The sequence below is a fragment of the Motacilla alba genome, chromosome 1 (assembly GCF_015832195.1).
Source record: "Motacilla alba alba isolate MOTALB_02 chromosome 1, Motacilla_alba_V1.0_pri, whole genome shotgun sequence".
Lineage (NCBI taxonomy): Eukaryota > Metazoa > Chordata > Aves > Passeriformes > Motacillidae > Motacilla > Motacilla alba.
In genome coordinates, this window is record NC_052016.1 from 96,885,574 (window position 1) to 96,901,046 (window position 15,473).

Sequence of the window (15,473 nt, forward strand, 5' to 3'; positions counted from 1 at the left end):
ATTTCGCTTTCAGTGAGCCTGCATTCCTAGCCATGAGTTTTTGCTGCAATAACAGTATCTGCTGCCAGTGCACAGGCTTCCTTCATGTCCTTTGGGCTTTCACAGTGGAGAATATGAAGGAAGAAGGGGCCACAGCAGCCTTTTAATTAAGTGAATGCGGGAGTTTCTAACAGTGAGGAGGGGAGGAGGTAAACCTGTGTAGGTAACCCAGCTGCAGGATAGGTAGGGAAAGCAACTTCTATCAAGTGGCCTGTGCAGATTTCAGTCTTGGAGAGGGCAAGGCTAATTTCTCAGATGGACTGACCACCATGGATGGCTTCTAACCTCTTTGAAGGAGCACAAAGCTGGTGGGAATACAAACAATGCTTGTGAAGGAGCCATGTGAGCTGACCTGGCCATAACTTTTCTCTCTGTTTTCTTGAGAGGTCTTATGGGGAGCAAGCCTTACACAGTGCAGAAGACAAGATCACGGGACCCTCCACTACTATCCCAGTGGGAATGTACTGCAGCAGCTCTGGGAGCCAGAAGACCCCAGTCTGCCCTGCATGGGGAGTAGCTAATTTAACCACAATCTCTCTGGGGAGCTAAAAAGCTCAGATCACTCCCTGAGAACATTTCTCTCTTCTACAGGAAGCCTACTGAATCTAGTAAACTATAAAGAGTTTCTAAACCTTATCCTTGCCCAGTTCAGGAGTTCAGGTATGGTCAATGTCAGGACATTTTGGCTTCCAGTAAAACAGAGAATCATCAAAGAAAAGGAAAAAAAAACCCAACAAAACCAAAAAAAGTAAAATAAAATACATGAAAATCCATGTTCCCTGATGCACTGATTACAGCACTCAAGGCAGAATAAGATATTTCTGCTTTCTTCTTGCGAACAAAAGAAAGGGGGCATATTTAACCCAAATCACTTCAAAGATCTAGTCTGTTCTGCAGCCTCACAAAGACCTACAAAATGAATGTGACGGGAATGACAGTGAACAGTCCTCTTTTTGATGGCAAAGAACATGAGCTTATACACATAAAAAACACACCCACCAAGAACAGACTTAGCATGGGTAGTCACTCAAAGCAGAAGAAAAAATGAACTCAAAAAAATTACAGTAACTGAAAATTTTTCTGTCCTTCAAGAAGAATCAATATGCGCAGAGCATGCTACATGGCCAACCATATTCTTGGTGTTGACTAAGTAAACTCATTTCAGTATGCCATAAAATGTCACAGAAATTCTGTTGCTGATTTTTTGTCTGCATTTCATAAAGAGCAAAGAGGTTTGGTTTGCCCAAGACAGGAATTCAGGCAATAGAATTTTTGAACTTGAAAAACTAATCTCAACCATAAGGTGTCACTGTAGCTCAAGTCACAATTATTTATTTACACCCATACACAGAAAATCCCATTTTCTATTGTTACCATTCAGATGAACAAATTCACCTGATGTGTAATATCCCGCACACACTAAAGTTTTTCACTAGTTCTTTCCAAATTTTTAAACCATGATGACTTGCCTAGCGTTACACAACTCAGTTCCCATTTCTTTTGCCTTCCAGCAAGGAAATAATTGGGGAACTGGAAAATATGAGAAAACAGCTTTGGAATCACCACAGCCTGAGCTTCATGAAAATCCTGGAGGCAATGTCTTCTCCAGGAGGTCAAGGTCTTCTGTACTGACAGCTCTCTGGCATCCTGCAGAGTCTTTACAGATTAGTTCACATGAGAAACTTTACAAAGTGGTTCTCTGAAATGAGGCTATCGAGCCACTCTACACTGACAGCAGTGCAGACATCCCTGTGAGGAAAAACTTTCACCTTCTCTGCATCACAACTGTTGAACCACTACCTGCTTCCCATATTACCCAACACTTTTTCAGAGGTTATTAACTTGTTGTCATATTGTACAGAAGAGACATTGACTTGAACTCTGAAAAGGAAGATCTTACCTGAGAATTAATGATCCGCATGGTTGTTTTATTGCCAACATCTTTTTCATAGCCACGTGTTGGAGCAGAATTAAATCTTAAAACAGCATCATGAGAATCTAGAAGCACAAATGAGGGGGTAACTCTTTTTTCTTAGTGTACAGAACAGCAAGATAAAACCAGTTATCTAAACTAATACAAAGCTTACACATTTGTCCTAATCTGGATATTCTAAGGATGATGAATGTTCTGCTATGCACAAACAAAAATCCTCTTGCATCTGCCATATGTTATTAACATAAAAGCCTACTGGGAAAAAAGTTCAGATTCATCTATTAATTTAGCATGTAATACTAAAATACTTCTCTTAATTGGATAGACTTACAGTGAGAAGACTATTAGTACACCCAGTACACACAATTGCTCACTACTTCTATCACAAAATTTACAGAGAATTACTCCATGGAAAAGCATGTAAACTGGAGGGATATCTAATTGCACATTTTAACTAACAACAATGCTTAACTATAAGCTTGTGTTTCACAGTATTTTATAATACCTGAAAATCTCAGACTACCCCAAATTTATTAATCATACTGTGTACTTATTCTCAAGCTCAGTACAAATCTTAAAGAGCGTCTGTATGGAAGCCAGCCCACACATCTGCTCACACAAAGAAACCTCAGGATCCCTCGCTAGCAAAGATCTAACAGAGTTGAACTATCCAAGTAACTCCACAAGCAGTTGACCTTGGAGTCATGTAGAAGAGAAAGCAGCTCTAGGTCAAGTATGGGTCAAGGGTAGACACCACATGCAAGCCTCCATTGGATAAGACATAATCACCCTCCCAGTGCTTCTTTTAAGGGGATCTCAAAACCCAAAAGGTGTGAAGGAGGGCAAGACATTTTATCCACTGTCTAGAAACAATGGCCCCTGTTGGTAGCTGGTATTTGGTCTGTTTTTATCCCTTCAATCCATAGAAGCTGAGAATATGAAATGCCTTAACCCACGGGTAGTCTGTATAGCTGGCTGTTTGTCTCTAGTCATTTAAAATGTGTTGTCTGTAGCTCAAAAACTGGAAGAGGCAAAAGTCTCCAAAGATAACCAACATGCCTCAATGGAGTCTTGGCTTGCTCCTATCAAACTGGGATCTTTCATCTTTTCCCTCCTTTACTCTGCACTTCTTGTTCTCCATACAGGGAAACGCGGTGTGGCATGCAGCCAGCAGTCTGATCTCACACATGCTTATTAGCATCAATATGTCATGTCTGAAAAGTGAGATTTTGCCAGATGCCCACCAAACCCAACTCTTCAGAACCTAAGGAGTGGAAGTTTATTCTGTGTCCCCATGCAGGGCGAGCCCTAGCCTCAACACCTAGACTTCATCTACCAAGCATCTTGATTGTGCAGGAGCTAAAGGGAATTAATAGAATCAGCAGGTATTTCACATATTTGGAGAAGGAAAAGAAAAACACAAGCTTATTGTAATGAATTTAAGAACATAAATTTGGACCCATGATTGACAACTTTTAGACAATCTGTTGACTGAGAACTGGATTATGAAATGGGAATTGTATGATTTGCAGCTTAATTGAGAGACAGTGTGATGCATTTCCAACAACACTCATACTGGTTCTTCTTATACAAATGAAAAACTTCTTCTTTGCCAAAAATAGCTGGTTTTAAATAAACTGATTTTAATTTTAGTATGTGTTTGTAGATAAATATTTTAAAGATCAAAAAAGGTTTGGGGTTTGATCACAGATCCCTGTTACTTCCTGTGATGCCAAAATAATTGGTTCTCTCAATTAATAGCATGATCACGATGGGAGTGTTTGCTATACTTGCACACTATTTCCATGTCTACTTTCATTTAAAAACAGTCAGAGAGGTGGGGGAGAGGAGGGCAAAAGGCAGAACACAAATTAACATTTTTGCTTGTGTTTCTAATAGAAACAGAAGAGGGAGCTAAAGGCCTATAAAGGGAAATGTCCTTCACTATTTCTTTCATTGGCATTTTTTTTCTCTCTTGGGAGAATAAACCATAGAATCACAGAATGGTTTGGGTGGGGAGGGACCTTTAAGACCATATAGTTCCAACCACCCTGGCATAGGCAGGGACACTTCCACTAGACCACGTTGCTCAGAGCTCCTTCCAACCTGGCCTTGAACATTTCCAGGGATAGAGCATTCACAATTTCTCTGGACAATCTGTTCCAGGGCTTCACCACTCTCACTGTAAAGAATTTCTTCCTAACATCTAATCTAAGCCTCCTCTCTTTGAGCTTAAAATCGCTCTCCCTTGTCTTCCGTTGCTGTAAGCAGTCACTTGGCCCCCCACAGTCTGGGCCAAATCCTCTCCTCAGTCATTGGTATCTGCCTTGAGAGAGTCTTATAAAAAACCTTCGGTAATTCCTGGTGCCCCAACATCTCCTTGCACAAAATATATGAGATCTGAAAATTCTATGTGGGCTTTTTCAAACCCAATTTTCCTCCCTTTAGGTGGCATCAGATGACAATTTCCCATTTAAATCTGAAGTTCTTCTGTATGAAATGACATAAGCTTCTGTGCCCAGAAGCTTCCTAAGAAAATGGGTAAACACAGGAGCAAGCAGGCCCCAGGTACCATGTCAAGCACCCAAGTCTATGCCTGGGCTGCACCTGAGTGTGCAAATATTACTTGAAGCATGCTGTAATATGTGATTATGTAAATATGGCCCAATGTGCTATGGATTCTACAGTACAGCACTAATCCATACTGGTGTAAACTGGGTGAACTGGGGAACAGAAGATTCTGTTTCAGTTAAAGAAAACATGCTGGAGAAGGTAGGAACTGCTACGCCTTTTCACTCCAAAGATTTCTACACCAGTGAGTCTTCCTATGGAATTAGGGGTCACCCTGGTGTGATTTTAGCTGCAGGCTACCTGGGCACCTCTGCTGTGCTGGAAGCCTATTGCAGTAGTTTGATAATCCTAGAAGGTACAACATATCCCAGAGATTTAAAGAAAACCTATCTGTGTCAAAGAGATGATACAGAGTGATGAGGCAAGTATTGGGATGTGAAGTCCTGGAAGATGGGGAGGATTAATGAGTGAACATCAAAAGGTTTTTGATGATGATATAGAGAGCTGAAGGAGATAACTCTTGTTTCAGAAACAAGTTCTGAAACCTTTCATCCTTCTTTCAACACTCTTAGCATACTGCACATGTACTACTAAAATGAAGACCTACTGGGACATTAATACAAGTAGTAGCAATATTTGAAGAGAAAAAATAAAAGTGACCTGGACTAGTTTTATGGTCCCACCATCCTTTTCTGAATAGCTACTACAAAACTCCCACCTTGAGGTGGGGGATTCTGTGCTGACATCTCAGCACACCTGTAGCCTCACTGACTCAGTGTAGCAATGAGAAAACAATAGGTGAACACGCCCGAACTCATTTAAATTCAGTCTCAGAAAAGGGGCTAGGGGACTTGATCTCAGTGCATGAAGCTACTCAAGGGTCTGAATTCTTTATATCTCTGAACTCTAAACCAGCAAGAGATGAAGAGGACACTCTACTGCTTTTTGACATGGAGACAAATGTCTGGGACAGACATACAACAGCAGTTTCCCATGAGCTACTGCAAAATAAAGACCAGTATAACACAGCTTTGCTGAATAAAACCTGAACATAGCTCTAATCTGCTGAAGAAATAAATGCATGTTGCACACAAATGTTGAATGTGACAGATCTGATGAAACCAGTTCTGCCTCCCTACTACAAGCTATAATATGATAAGAAAGCATCATTGTTTTCTTTCAATTAGGTTATGACTTCAGGCCTGATTTTCCTTTCAGTTATATTGTTCTGAAATGGAACAGTCTCACTGAAGTCCATTAGTTTACATTCATGCAACTCTAGTGAGAGACAAAAACCAGACTTAACAGATCTGTGCTTGAGAAACATGAACCTTTTGAAATTTAAAAATGAACACACACATATACATATATATACACACGCACAAATAGATACATTTCACTCACCTATTTCATCCCCTAGAGAGGAGTTCAATATTGCACCAGCAGACATAACTACTGCACAGCTCCCAAAGCCATGTGTATATAATTTGACCAGTGGAATCTGGGGAACGTGCTTTTCCCATCCAAGAGTGGAGAAGGGAGCCTCCTTGCCATCTATTGTTTTCACATTCACTCTTTCTTTTAGCTCACAGAATAGCTGGTCTCCTGTCAACTTGGAGTTTCGTTTCCCCTTGAACCGCACCCCATGCTTATTGGTACTCAAATAATCTTTCATCGCCTTCTGCAGTCGAGGGTTTAGCATCTTGGAAGAGACATCCCCTTTCCAAAGCTTGTAAAGAAAGGATTTCGACATTGTGGAATACAGCCCATCCCAGTCATCAGATTCATCAAGCATCTGGCCTCTCCTATGCTTTGTGCTCTTTCTCCTCATTCTTCTCTGATGGCTCCAGTTGTTCAGTAAAATATTTCCTTTTGGATTATTCACATCAGCCGAAATGAATTTTTCTATCTCTTGAAGGTTGTGTGACTGAGGCTGACCAGCAGCAAATAAATAATCATCATTCACTCGGTAGAAAGCACTTTTTGATTTTCTTCCTAACTGGGGTGGAAAAAACTCATCTTCATTTCTAAAGGCCTCCTCCAATACAGTCCATTTCTTAGAATTTCCAGTCCCCGATTTAAAAGTACCTAGGAGATCTTCATTAAGAAGCACCTCATTCCCATCAATGGTTTCAGAGAATGATGGGTCATGAATGGCTCCCATGATGACTCTCTGCTTGCCCTGAAGGGGCAGAAGTCTCTTAGTTTCAATGTAAGAAAAGGAACTTGGAACTGGTTCAGCAGTGTTGCTATCTGTAAAATAGATGAATATCACCAAGAAAAGCAGGCCCCATGCAAAGATACCAAAAAGCATGAGTTGTTTCCATTGCTTCAAGTTAGGTTTCATGGCAATGCCTTTACCAGCTCCTCTGTGCCTTGAAGTATTGGTGAAGGAAAATGAAACCTGTAGAGAACATCAAATGCTATTAAAAATCGTTTGAAAGATAAATACAACTCAGAAATATCTCAACACATATTGATAGATGGTGCAGAATTAATCTCCAGGCAGTAGCACAAAGGATTCAGTAGCAGAAACAAACTCCAGAGCCCGCAGACACTGTAGGAGTGACACGCTTTGGCTGTAACCACACTGTGACAGCTGCTAGCTACAAAAGAAGCTGGTGGCCAGTTTCTACAGTAACACTGGATCCTGCCTTCGGGGAGATCATGTGCCTGCCAGCTTCTGCTATACCGAGCATAGCATTAAGAGAGCAAAAGCAAAGCCCATGCCTGGCTGCATGCACAGTGGGTGCAACATAAGCTGTCTTCTCTTTACCGCTGAAAGGCCTTTACACAGGGGAACTGTGAGCAAGCCTGTCTCCAAAGGGACCAGGCAGGGAGCACAAACTCTACGTTGCAGCCCTCCTCTGCCCACAGCCTGGAAAGGATGGTGTTCTGTGCATATCATCAGGGGGTGAAGGACCCATCACACAAATGGGTCAGAAGGGAGCATCTTCCTCAGCTGGTATGAACTGGCACTGCCCCGGTGGCTACATCATTTCTTGCCTGGTATCAGACTCGAGTAAGAACAACTCCTGTACCTCTGCTACGGATGCTGCATGCACACAGAAGTGGCATGAAGGAGTTGTGCACATCAAGGTGCCGGGGGGTTTATATTTTCCAAAAGGGAGAATGGGTGGCACAACTATCTAAATACATTCCTTTAGGATAAGATTGAGATTTACATAAAGGGAGTGGGTAGAGAATGTCAGACCTAGTCCTGGAAATATGTGCCCTACTAATACCTGGGGGTTTTGGACAGCTTGTGCATTAGTGGAGGGATGCATGGTCCAAATGAAACAAAGTTTGACTGAGGGGGCTGTGTTCCAAGGAAAATACATACCACATTGCTAGACCATCGAGCACACTATGCCCTTACACGAACTCACTTGCTTAATCAAGTGGTGTGACTATCAGTTACAAGCCTGACCAAAGCAAATCCCCACCATAAGCCTTACCATTCACCTCCCTGCACCACAGTCATCGTCAGTGTAACTCAGTATACTAATTAGTGACAGATCACTCACCTGATCCAAATTAAAAACAAGCCAAGCCCCTTCTTCTGGAGTTTTCTTTCTAACCCATTTGTTTCAATGGCAACTTAATGGTGGGACTTAAGAGCCGCTTGTACCAGCCAGCTGTGATCAGCAAAGGGGAATGGGAGCAGGAGCAAGCTTGGATTTCATTACCAGCCTGCGCCTCAGGAGCCACCATCTCATCACATCACATCCAAACAGCTTACATGCCTGTGATAACACGCTGCCTGCTCCCAGTGGCCATCAGGAGGGACCAAAACCACAGTCACCACACGCTATCACCTTTCTGCAAGCTGCTAAAGTACATCAAAACCGAGCGCAAAGTTTAAACCGAAGCTGTAACTAAGACTGTGTTTTCACATGAAAAAGAACCCAGAAGTAACACCAGTGCAAGACGTCCTCTTTCTGTCCTTCATTCCTGCACTGTGCCTCTGCTGCTGCCAACACCCCCGTGTGTAGAACTGATACAGTCAGGAAATACATGTTAGAGGGTTTTCTTTTAGGGTTTTTTTGTTTTTTTTTTTTAACTGGATCAGCCCCTTTATCCACTTCAGTGTGGTCACACATCCAGTTGTTTCAGCACAAATGGGGAAATTGCCTACCACAATGCAGAGGCAAGAACAAACCGCAGGTGGTATTAGCAGAGATACTTCAGGCTGTTTCTGCTGACCTCCTGAGAATGTGAGACCGCACTATTACGTTTCCAAACACAGTCTATTTTAATGATCTTGACAAAGCCTAGAACATTAGAAAAAGACAGCTGACTTTGGGGCTCAAGGCAGTGTCCAACCAGAGGGAGGACTCATAAAGTTACGCTTGGATGACCAAATTTCATTGCAATTTCTAATACGCAGGGAAAAACAAATCACGACTGTGATAACCCAGTGCTCCACATATGTTTGGCTTGGCTCAGCTCGCACAAACCACACGGAAGAAAGCTATTGCTCCAACTGACCCATTTCCTACTTGCACTCTGCTGCTGCAAGATTGCTCTCTGCAGTACCTCGACACTCCCACACCTTCCAATTTTAAATCACTGCAGGTGATGTCCTGTGGGAGTTGCTTTACAGTATATGGCTGTTGTGCCAGTTAGGTCTGCCCTGAAGTTATTGCAACCTGCCCACTCATCAGTGTTCAGATGGTTTGCATTTTAAAATCAGCATTCTTCACCCATCTGAACTGCTTTCATCTCTTTTTATCATTTTCCCTGATGTGTTTCCCCAGCACTTTTCAACATGTGGCTTCCAAACCACTGTGTGAGTTAGTCTTTGCTCAGTCAGATGTCTCTCCTGCTGAATATACATTTTGTACAAGATCTGCAAAGGAAGCATCTCACGTGATCTTTTTAACAGATAAGCTTGCAGGAAGTCAATGTCATAAAGGAAGAGGTCACTAATATTTTGCACTGAGTCACGTAGCAAGTCCAGACACAATTTAATCTATAAATCTTACCATTTACTAATTTCCCCCCACCCCCCCAAGTTTTGTTGTATCTTACTCATTTCCCCCCTCCCCCGCCAAGTTTTGTTGTATCTTATAACCAGAAGTTGCTAAGAAATAGAAAGGTTTAGCCTTAATTCAGCTGTGAGACTACAAATTTCTAATTGTCTGTGATCATATGTGTTTGGCACAGCAGACTGTCACAGCATAAGAAGTCAAGACTCAATATTCAGCCTAAAATCTGAAAAAGGACTGAGATGCATTATTAATTTTTTTTTAATTAAAGCAAACAAAAATCTGCCCCCCCAAGCCCTCCACAACACTTACGTCATGAAAGCACACTCATCTTGGTCAGCATGCACATATTAGTATGCATATGATTAGCTTCTTTGTGCAGCAAAAAAATACCCACATAAAACAAAAAACCAGTATCCAACACTATATTTGTCAACATTACAAGCAAAAGGAGAGGCACCAGTGAGAATAAATCCAAAAACTTTACACATTAACTACTGCAGAATCTTATCTTCAATTCCTTGTTGCAAGTGAGGCCTCAGAAAGGATACCCAAATCTCTTGAAGACTGAGGCTATGCAGGCAAATCTCTGTGCTGCTTTAGTGCTTTTTGCTCACAAGAAATGCCTTGTTTTCCAGCAGTACAGCTGACTGGAAGCAAATTCAAGGTCATTACTGTATTAGTTGCAAGAGGACCTCTATAACCTCACAAGATCTTGAAGGCTGTGTGTCGAAAGCTGCATGAGGTTCAGAGAAGTATCAGTTCATCTTATCTCCCTCTCCTCTCTCCCTCAGCCCTTGCAGCTTCTCACACCTCACAGTCCCTGGTTTTGAAAATGTTTGGGAGGAGAGGGCAGCTCTTCCACATGCTCCCCACCATCCTCCTGCATCCTCCAGCAGACCCCTCCACTGCTCGAGGTGTATCTTCATCAGCACCATCTGGGGATGCACTTGGACTTCTGCCCTGTGCTGCCTTCAGCAGCACATCTCAATTGCAAAGAGAAAAGCATTTGTGTAGGAAACCAGAAATGATGATTGCAATGAATTACACTGGCTAAACAAATAAAAACAGATGGTTTCATGGGTGCAATTACTGAAGTCCACTGGATGCTTCAGGAATAAGCTTCCATCTTTTTTACCTATGCTCAACATCCAGCTTTTAAACTCTTAAAGCAATTCTACACAAGATTTTAAATTATCATTAGCATTTATTATTGTCTCCAGCTTCACTCCCCCTGCTGTAATAATCCTCCCTACTTACAGACTCCTGGAGCAAAGCTGCTGCAGAGGAGGAGCAGAGGAATAAGTCTACCCCTGGGGGAAACACTGGAGACTTAACCCAACTCAGCTTCCTCTTCAGCAGAAGTGATAAGCCTGTTTTGCCCCAGAGGCTGAAGACCTCATTTTCCTATATATCTCCCTTCTGATGGGCTCCTTCAATCATTAACTGATTTGAGTTCCAACTACCATATGGAGAATGGCTTTTCTCCTTCCCCAGTCTGCTCAGTCACACAAAAGCCCTGGAAAACATGAGGCAAGGTACAAACCAGTGAAGTGGGCAGAAAGGGAAGACTTACTTATTTGCCTAATAGAAGTATTAGCAGCTATGAAAAAGAAAGGCAAACCCCAATGGTATCTTTGAGGCATCCCAGGAAATAAAGGCAATTCCCCCGTGGAAATTAAAGGCTGATTTTCCAGAAGCAGCACCCACTTGTGGGAAATCTCATCTTGCCACGCTAAGATGCAAGAAACCAAAGAGTTCCCTCTCCCTTTATAAAGCCCATTGTTTTGCAACAAGGAGCACTTTTCATTTTTCTAAAGTAGGCCTCCTGACTATTTCTTAAATGAGAAGAGATGGATAAGGGAGATTTTTTTAATTCCTTTGAAACATTCCTTCCTTTCAACACTGTCTATTGTTAAAATTAATTTGTTCAGACCCTGGCAGCTCAGAGGTCAGGATGGTTCAAGTTGATGTGCTAAGATGTGCACTGTTATGTTAAACAGGGTTTTTCTTGGCTGCAGCTTTGCAGCAAAGGTCACCACGGGGTTATTTGGGGTAGCAAATGTTAGCTGTGGGCAACCATTCCCAAAGGGCTGAGAATCAAACCAAAGTTTATTTGATGGAAATCTTAGGCGGCCTGAACAGATAGCAAATGCTCTGTTAGTTTGCTGCATCTCTTAGTCAGCTAATTCCAGAGTATTAAGAAATCTCTGGCATAGGGCAAGACAGCTGGAGGCTGCATTTCCAGGGTGGGGAATACACTCGTCCTCTCATGTGGAAAGTGCCAAATTGGTTTTAGTGTTATCACATCATTTCTGTGGTGGAAGCCATACAGTAGGCAGCAAGAGACAGGCAAGCCTGTGGGGAGTGGTGGCTGCCAAAAGATGTATATTAGTCTGTGGATGGCCTGTGCATTTGTCTTATTGGTTCTGATTAGGCCTCCTAATTAATGAATCTCTTTTGGACAACTTCCTTGTTAGTCCCAATAAATCTGGCTCTTTCCTTCAGAGAAGTCAAGCTGCATTCAGTATTTTTTGTGGCAACCAAAGAAACTGTCTTCTGAAATAAGGATTATTTCAGGATTAGGATTAGGATTATTTTTTTTCCCAATATTGCCTTTTAGACCTATATTTAATTATCTACTTAGAGAAAATTCCTTGGGAGGTACTCAAATAATGGTATTGCTAACCTGAATCACCTACTAAACGTGAGCCAAGTGTCCCAAGCCAGAGCATTTGGAAAGACCAGTCTCAGGTTCTTGCTTCTGAGGATGCAGGCAGGCAGTGTGCCTGTTCTTAGGTCCTCAGATAAAACTTAGAATTTCAAGTTAAAGGGGGAGGGAGTGAAGCAACTTTTTTATTTATTTTTACTAATGACCCATTTCCAGGAGCTTAGGCTGTAAGAAAATTGCCAAATATAGTGAAACTTGCAGTAAAACTCACTCAAGCTGGCAACCCGGCAGCTGGAGAAATGCTCAGTGGGGTTTCTGCCAAGGAACGCGTCCTAGATTATTATGTAGGAGCAGGGAGGCTTAGATGCATCAGTCTCTGGGGCTTAGTGGAAGGTCAAAGTTATCTTCTATGCATCTGATATCTAGTCTCCATGCTCCATCATCAAGTTCAAGCTTCCTGGCATTGAAGCCAGCTATCACTTTCCCACAGCCCACAGACCACATACAGGTTGTCCGAGTGTGGGCTGACAGGAGGGAAGTAAAAATAGAAAAGCTGTACCAGCTCTGATCCTTTACATGCAGACTTTCCCACCACCAGTGGAAATGTTTAACAGAGCAACAATGGTCAGGGAGAATCTGGTTTCCCAGAGTCTGACTGCACCTTGCAGGTGAACCTCCACCTACCCAACCTGCAGCAGCTTTTCTCAGGAGCCATGAGAGGAGCTCTCATTCTGACATGCCCTGAGTTTTACCACTCCAGCCAGGATTTCCTCACAAATTTCAGGTCAGGGGAGACAACTGAACCTCTCTGGTTTTTCTAGACTGGTTATGAGTTGACCACAGTCTTGTTATTCTAACTGAGGGTTTCTATAGAAATGTACTACATACCACTTCATGTGAGATTCAGTACAACTTTAGTCTAAATCACTTCCAGGCTCTTTAATCAAAACTACAAAGGGGCAGAAGTGTCACAGAGTTGTGTGAAAACAAGCAGTTTTCACAACATAACCCAAATCATCCCCCACAGCCTCTCAAGGAGTGCTTCACAGAGCCAGGTACTACCTGTACTCAGCCTTATTTACTTCTGACCCCTTTTTTGCCCTTTGCTCTTGCCACACCTTTGCTGTGTCCTGGCCCTGTTCACAGCAAGATGCAAAGGTTCAAGGCTGCTTAAGCTGCTGCAAATGCCGACAGAGCTTGGTTCCACCACAGCATACGGGTGCAGAAACCATCACTTTGGCCACAGTCTCTAGCATGCCCTCACACACAGTAAAGAAGCAGATGAAGTATTTTTACTGCCCTTGCTGGGTGTTTTGGATGGGCTTTGGTCATATTTCAGCTGCCACAGCACTGTCTCTCGATTCAGACAGCAAAAAATCCCCTCATACTTACACCAATATAAAACCACTGCAAATATGCAAAGACAGTGCAAGTCACTTTTCCAAAGGGAAATTCAGTATGCCACTGCACAGTCGTGGAGGGATCTAGGTTTGCACAAACACCATCTCCGCAGGCTCCACTCTTCCACCTCAGTAGTTCCTCTGCAGATCGAACCACAGAGCTGCGTGTGGCTTTTCTGTGCTACCTTTGTGCAGCTCTCCTCCCTCTCACAAACTGCAGGTTGCAGAGGAACTGAGGTTGTTCCCAGGGCATCTGATCACCATGAAGGCCCTAGGAAGCTGAATGCTGTGCAGACTGAAACATCAAGCTGGCTGGATATAAAAGCCAGGTGTGGAAACCAGGTGACCAGACTGATGGCCATCACTTACTTGCACATCCTCCACTCACACATAACCACTTTATTAAAGCATTTAGTTTTATTGCTGCAGTGAGGTCAATGAGGAGGAAGTGAGCTGTACACCAACAGAGGGAGGAAGAAGCAGGGTCTGGGGGAGGATGTGGCACTGGGCCAGGAAAGAAGGAAGCCTGGCTGCAGGGCAGCAGAGAGGGCAGGAAGGCAGAGAGACTGAAAATAAACTACACCCATAGAGCTAGTGGAGGAGCAAAACAACACCTGCCAGAGAGGCAGTGACACCTCAGCACCACAGGGATGAGAACTGGAAGTGAAAACTTCCTCCCACCAGAATGATCACATCCTTCCCTTTGGGGAAGCAGCATGAGAGCCTTGCTACTGCTGAGGGAAGGCTCTGGACTTTGGCATCCTACCCTATTCCTCCCAAGATGGGAGGAATGAAGCTGCCACGTTCCTTTAGCAGATGGGAAGCCTGGGTGAGTGGCAGGACCCATCCTGTGACTTTTCCCCTTATTCTGGACGGCCACTCCCAGGTCAATGTGCTGCTTCCTGCCACCCTTCTGACTGGGAAAGGGGACCCTGGAGCACTGACCCTGGTCCTTGCAGGTGGAGCACAGCTTTTGCACCAGGGCACTTTCTGAGCTTTGCAATGGACTGGCACCCAAAAGAGTTGCACATATTTCCCCTGTGAAGGTTACTTCACACCCCTTGCAGGGATGCTCCAACACACAGGCACAGATGGTGCCTGAGGACACACAACATGAGCAGGAGTTTATGCCCATCTTCAGCACAGCCTGGCTTTCTGTGAGACTTATTCCCCACCCACAGAGTAAGGTTTTAATCCCAATCCCCCCTGCCAAAGTAGAGTTCAGGGGCAGCCTGTGCTTATGTTCTGCTTTCATGTGTAACTGAACAGGATGGCAGGAACCTCTCAATGCACCAAAACAAGACAGAGAGGCACAGAGAAATGGATACTACTACTCAGTGTCTAATAAAACAGAAGAAAAAAAATCCAGCCAAGATACATAATTGTATTGTGTCCCCCTCCCTCTTTTTAAGGGATAGCTTTTGATACCGTACTTGCAAAAACACATCATTCAAAAAAGGAAGGAAGTGCTTTGAGGGTTTTTATTTAAAGCTTGACAGGATAAACGAATCACAGTCTCATTAAATCACACAAATCTCAGGCTGCACACAAGGCTAAACCACGAGAAATAGGACGTTACAAATCCTCATGCAGTTCTACACTTCCAGCACAACAGCTCATTTTATTTCTGCTCTTGGCAAGGTTAGAATAAAAGGCTTCTTTTCTTTGCTCCATAAATGTTTTTAGATGCTATATTGCTTGAACTTAACACAGCAGTAATTGCCCTGAAAAAGGGCAATCTGAATTGCTTCCTCAAAGAAGGAAACATTTATAATAACACACACATGAACAGAGAGTACAGTTACAAAAGACCTGTTTCAATCCCATCACAAAAACTTGACCAAATTCACAAACTCTTCCAGGCAGAA

General features: G+C 43.0%; 1 protein-coding gene across 4 annotated transcripts in view; it reads right to left on the reverse strand.

Moving 5' to 3' along the window:
• The window catches only part of ST6GAL2 (ST6 beta-galactoside alpha-2,6-sialyltransferase 2), a 171,608-nt gene that overhangs the window by 16,247 nt on the left and 139,888 nt on the right, over window positions 1-15,473 (reverse strand). For all 4 annotated transcript variants that reach the window (XM_038136801.1, XM_038136792.1, XM_038136811.1 and 1 more), the window contains 2 exons: window positions 5,948-6,947; window positions 1,940-2,037 (listed from right to left, as the gene is read on the reverse strand). In XM_038136801.1, coding sequence (XP_037992729.1) covers window positions 1,940-2,037; window positions 5,948-6,890 — 1,041 coding nt within the window. In that variant the 5' untranslated portion in view covers window positions 6,891-6,947. The remainder of the gene's footprint in view (window positions 1-1,939; window positions 2,038-5,947; window positions 6,948-15,473) is intronic.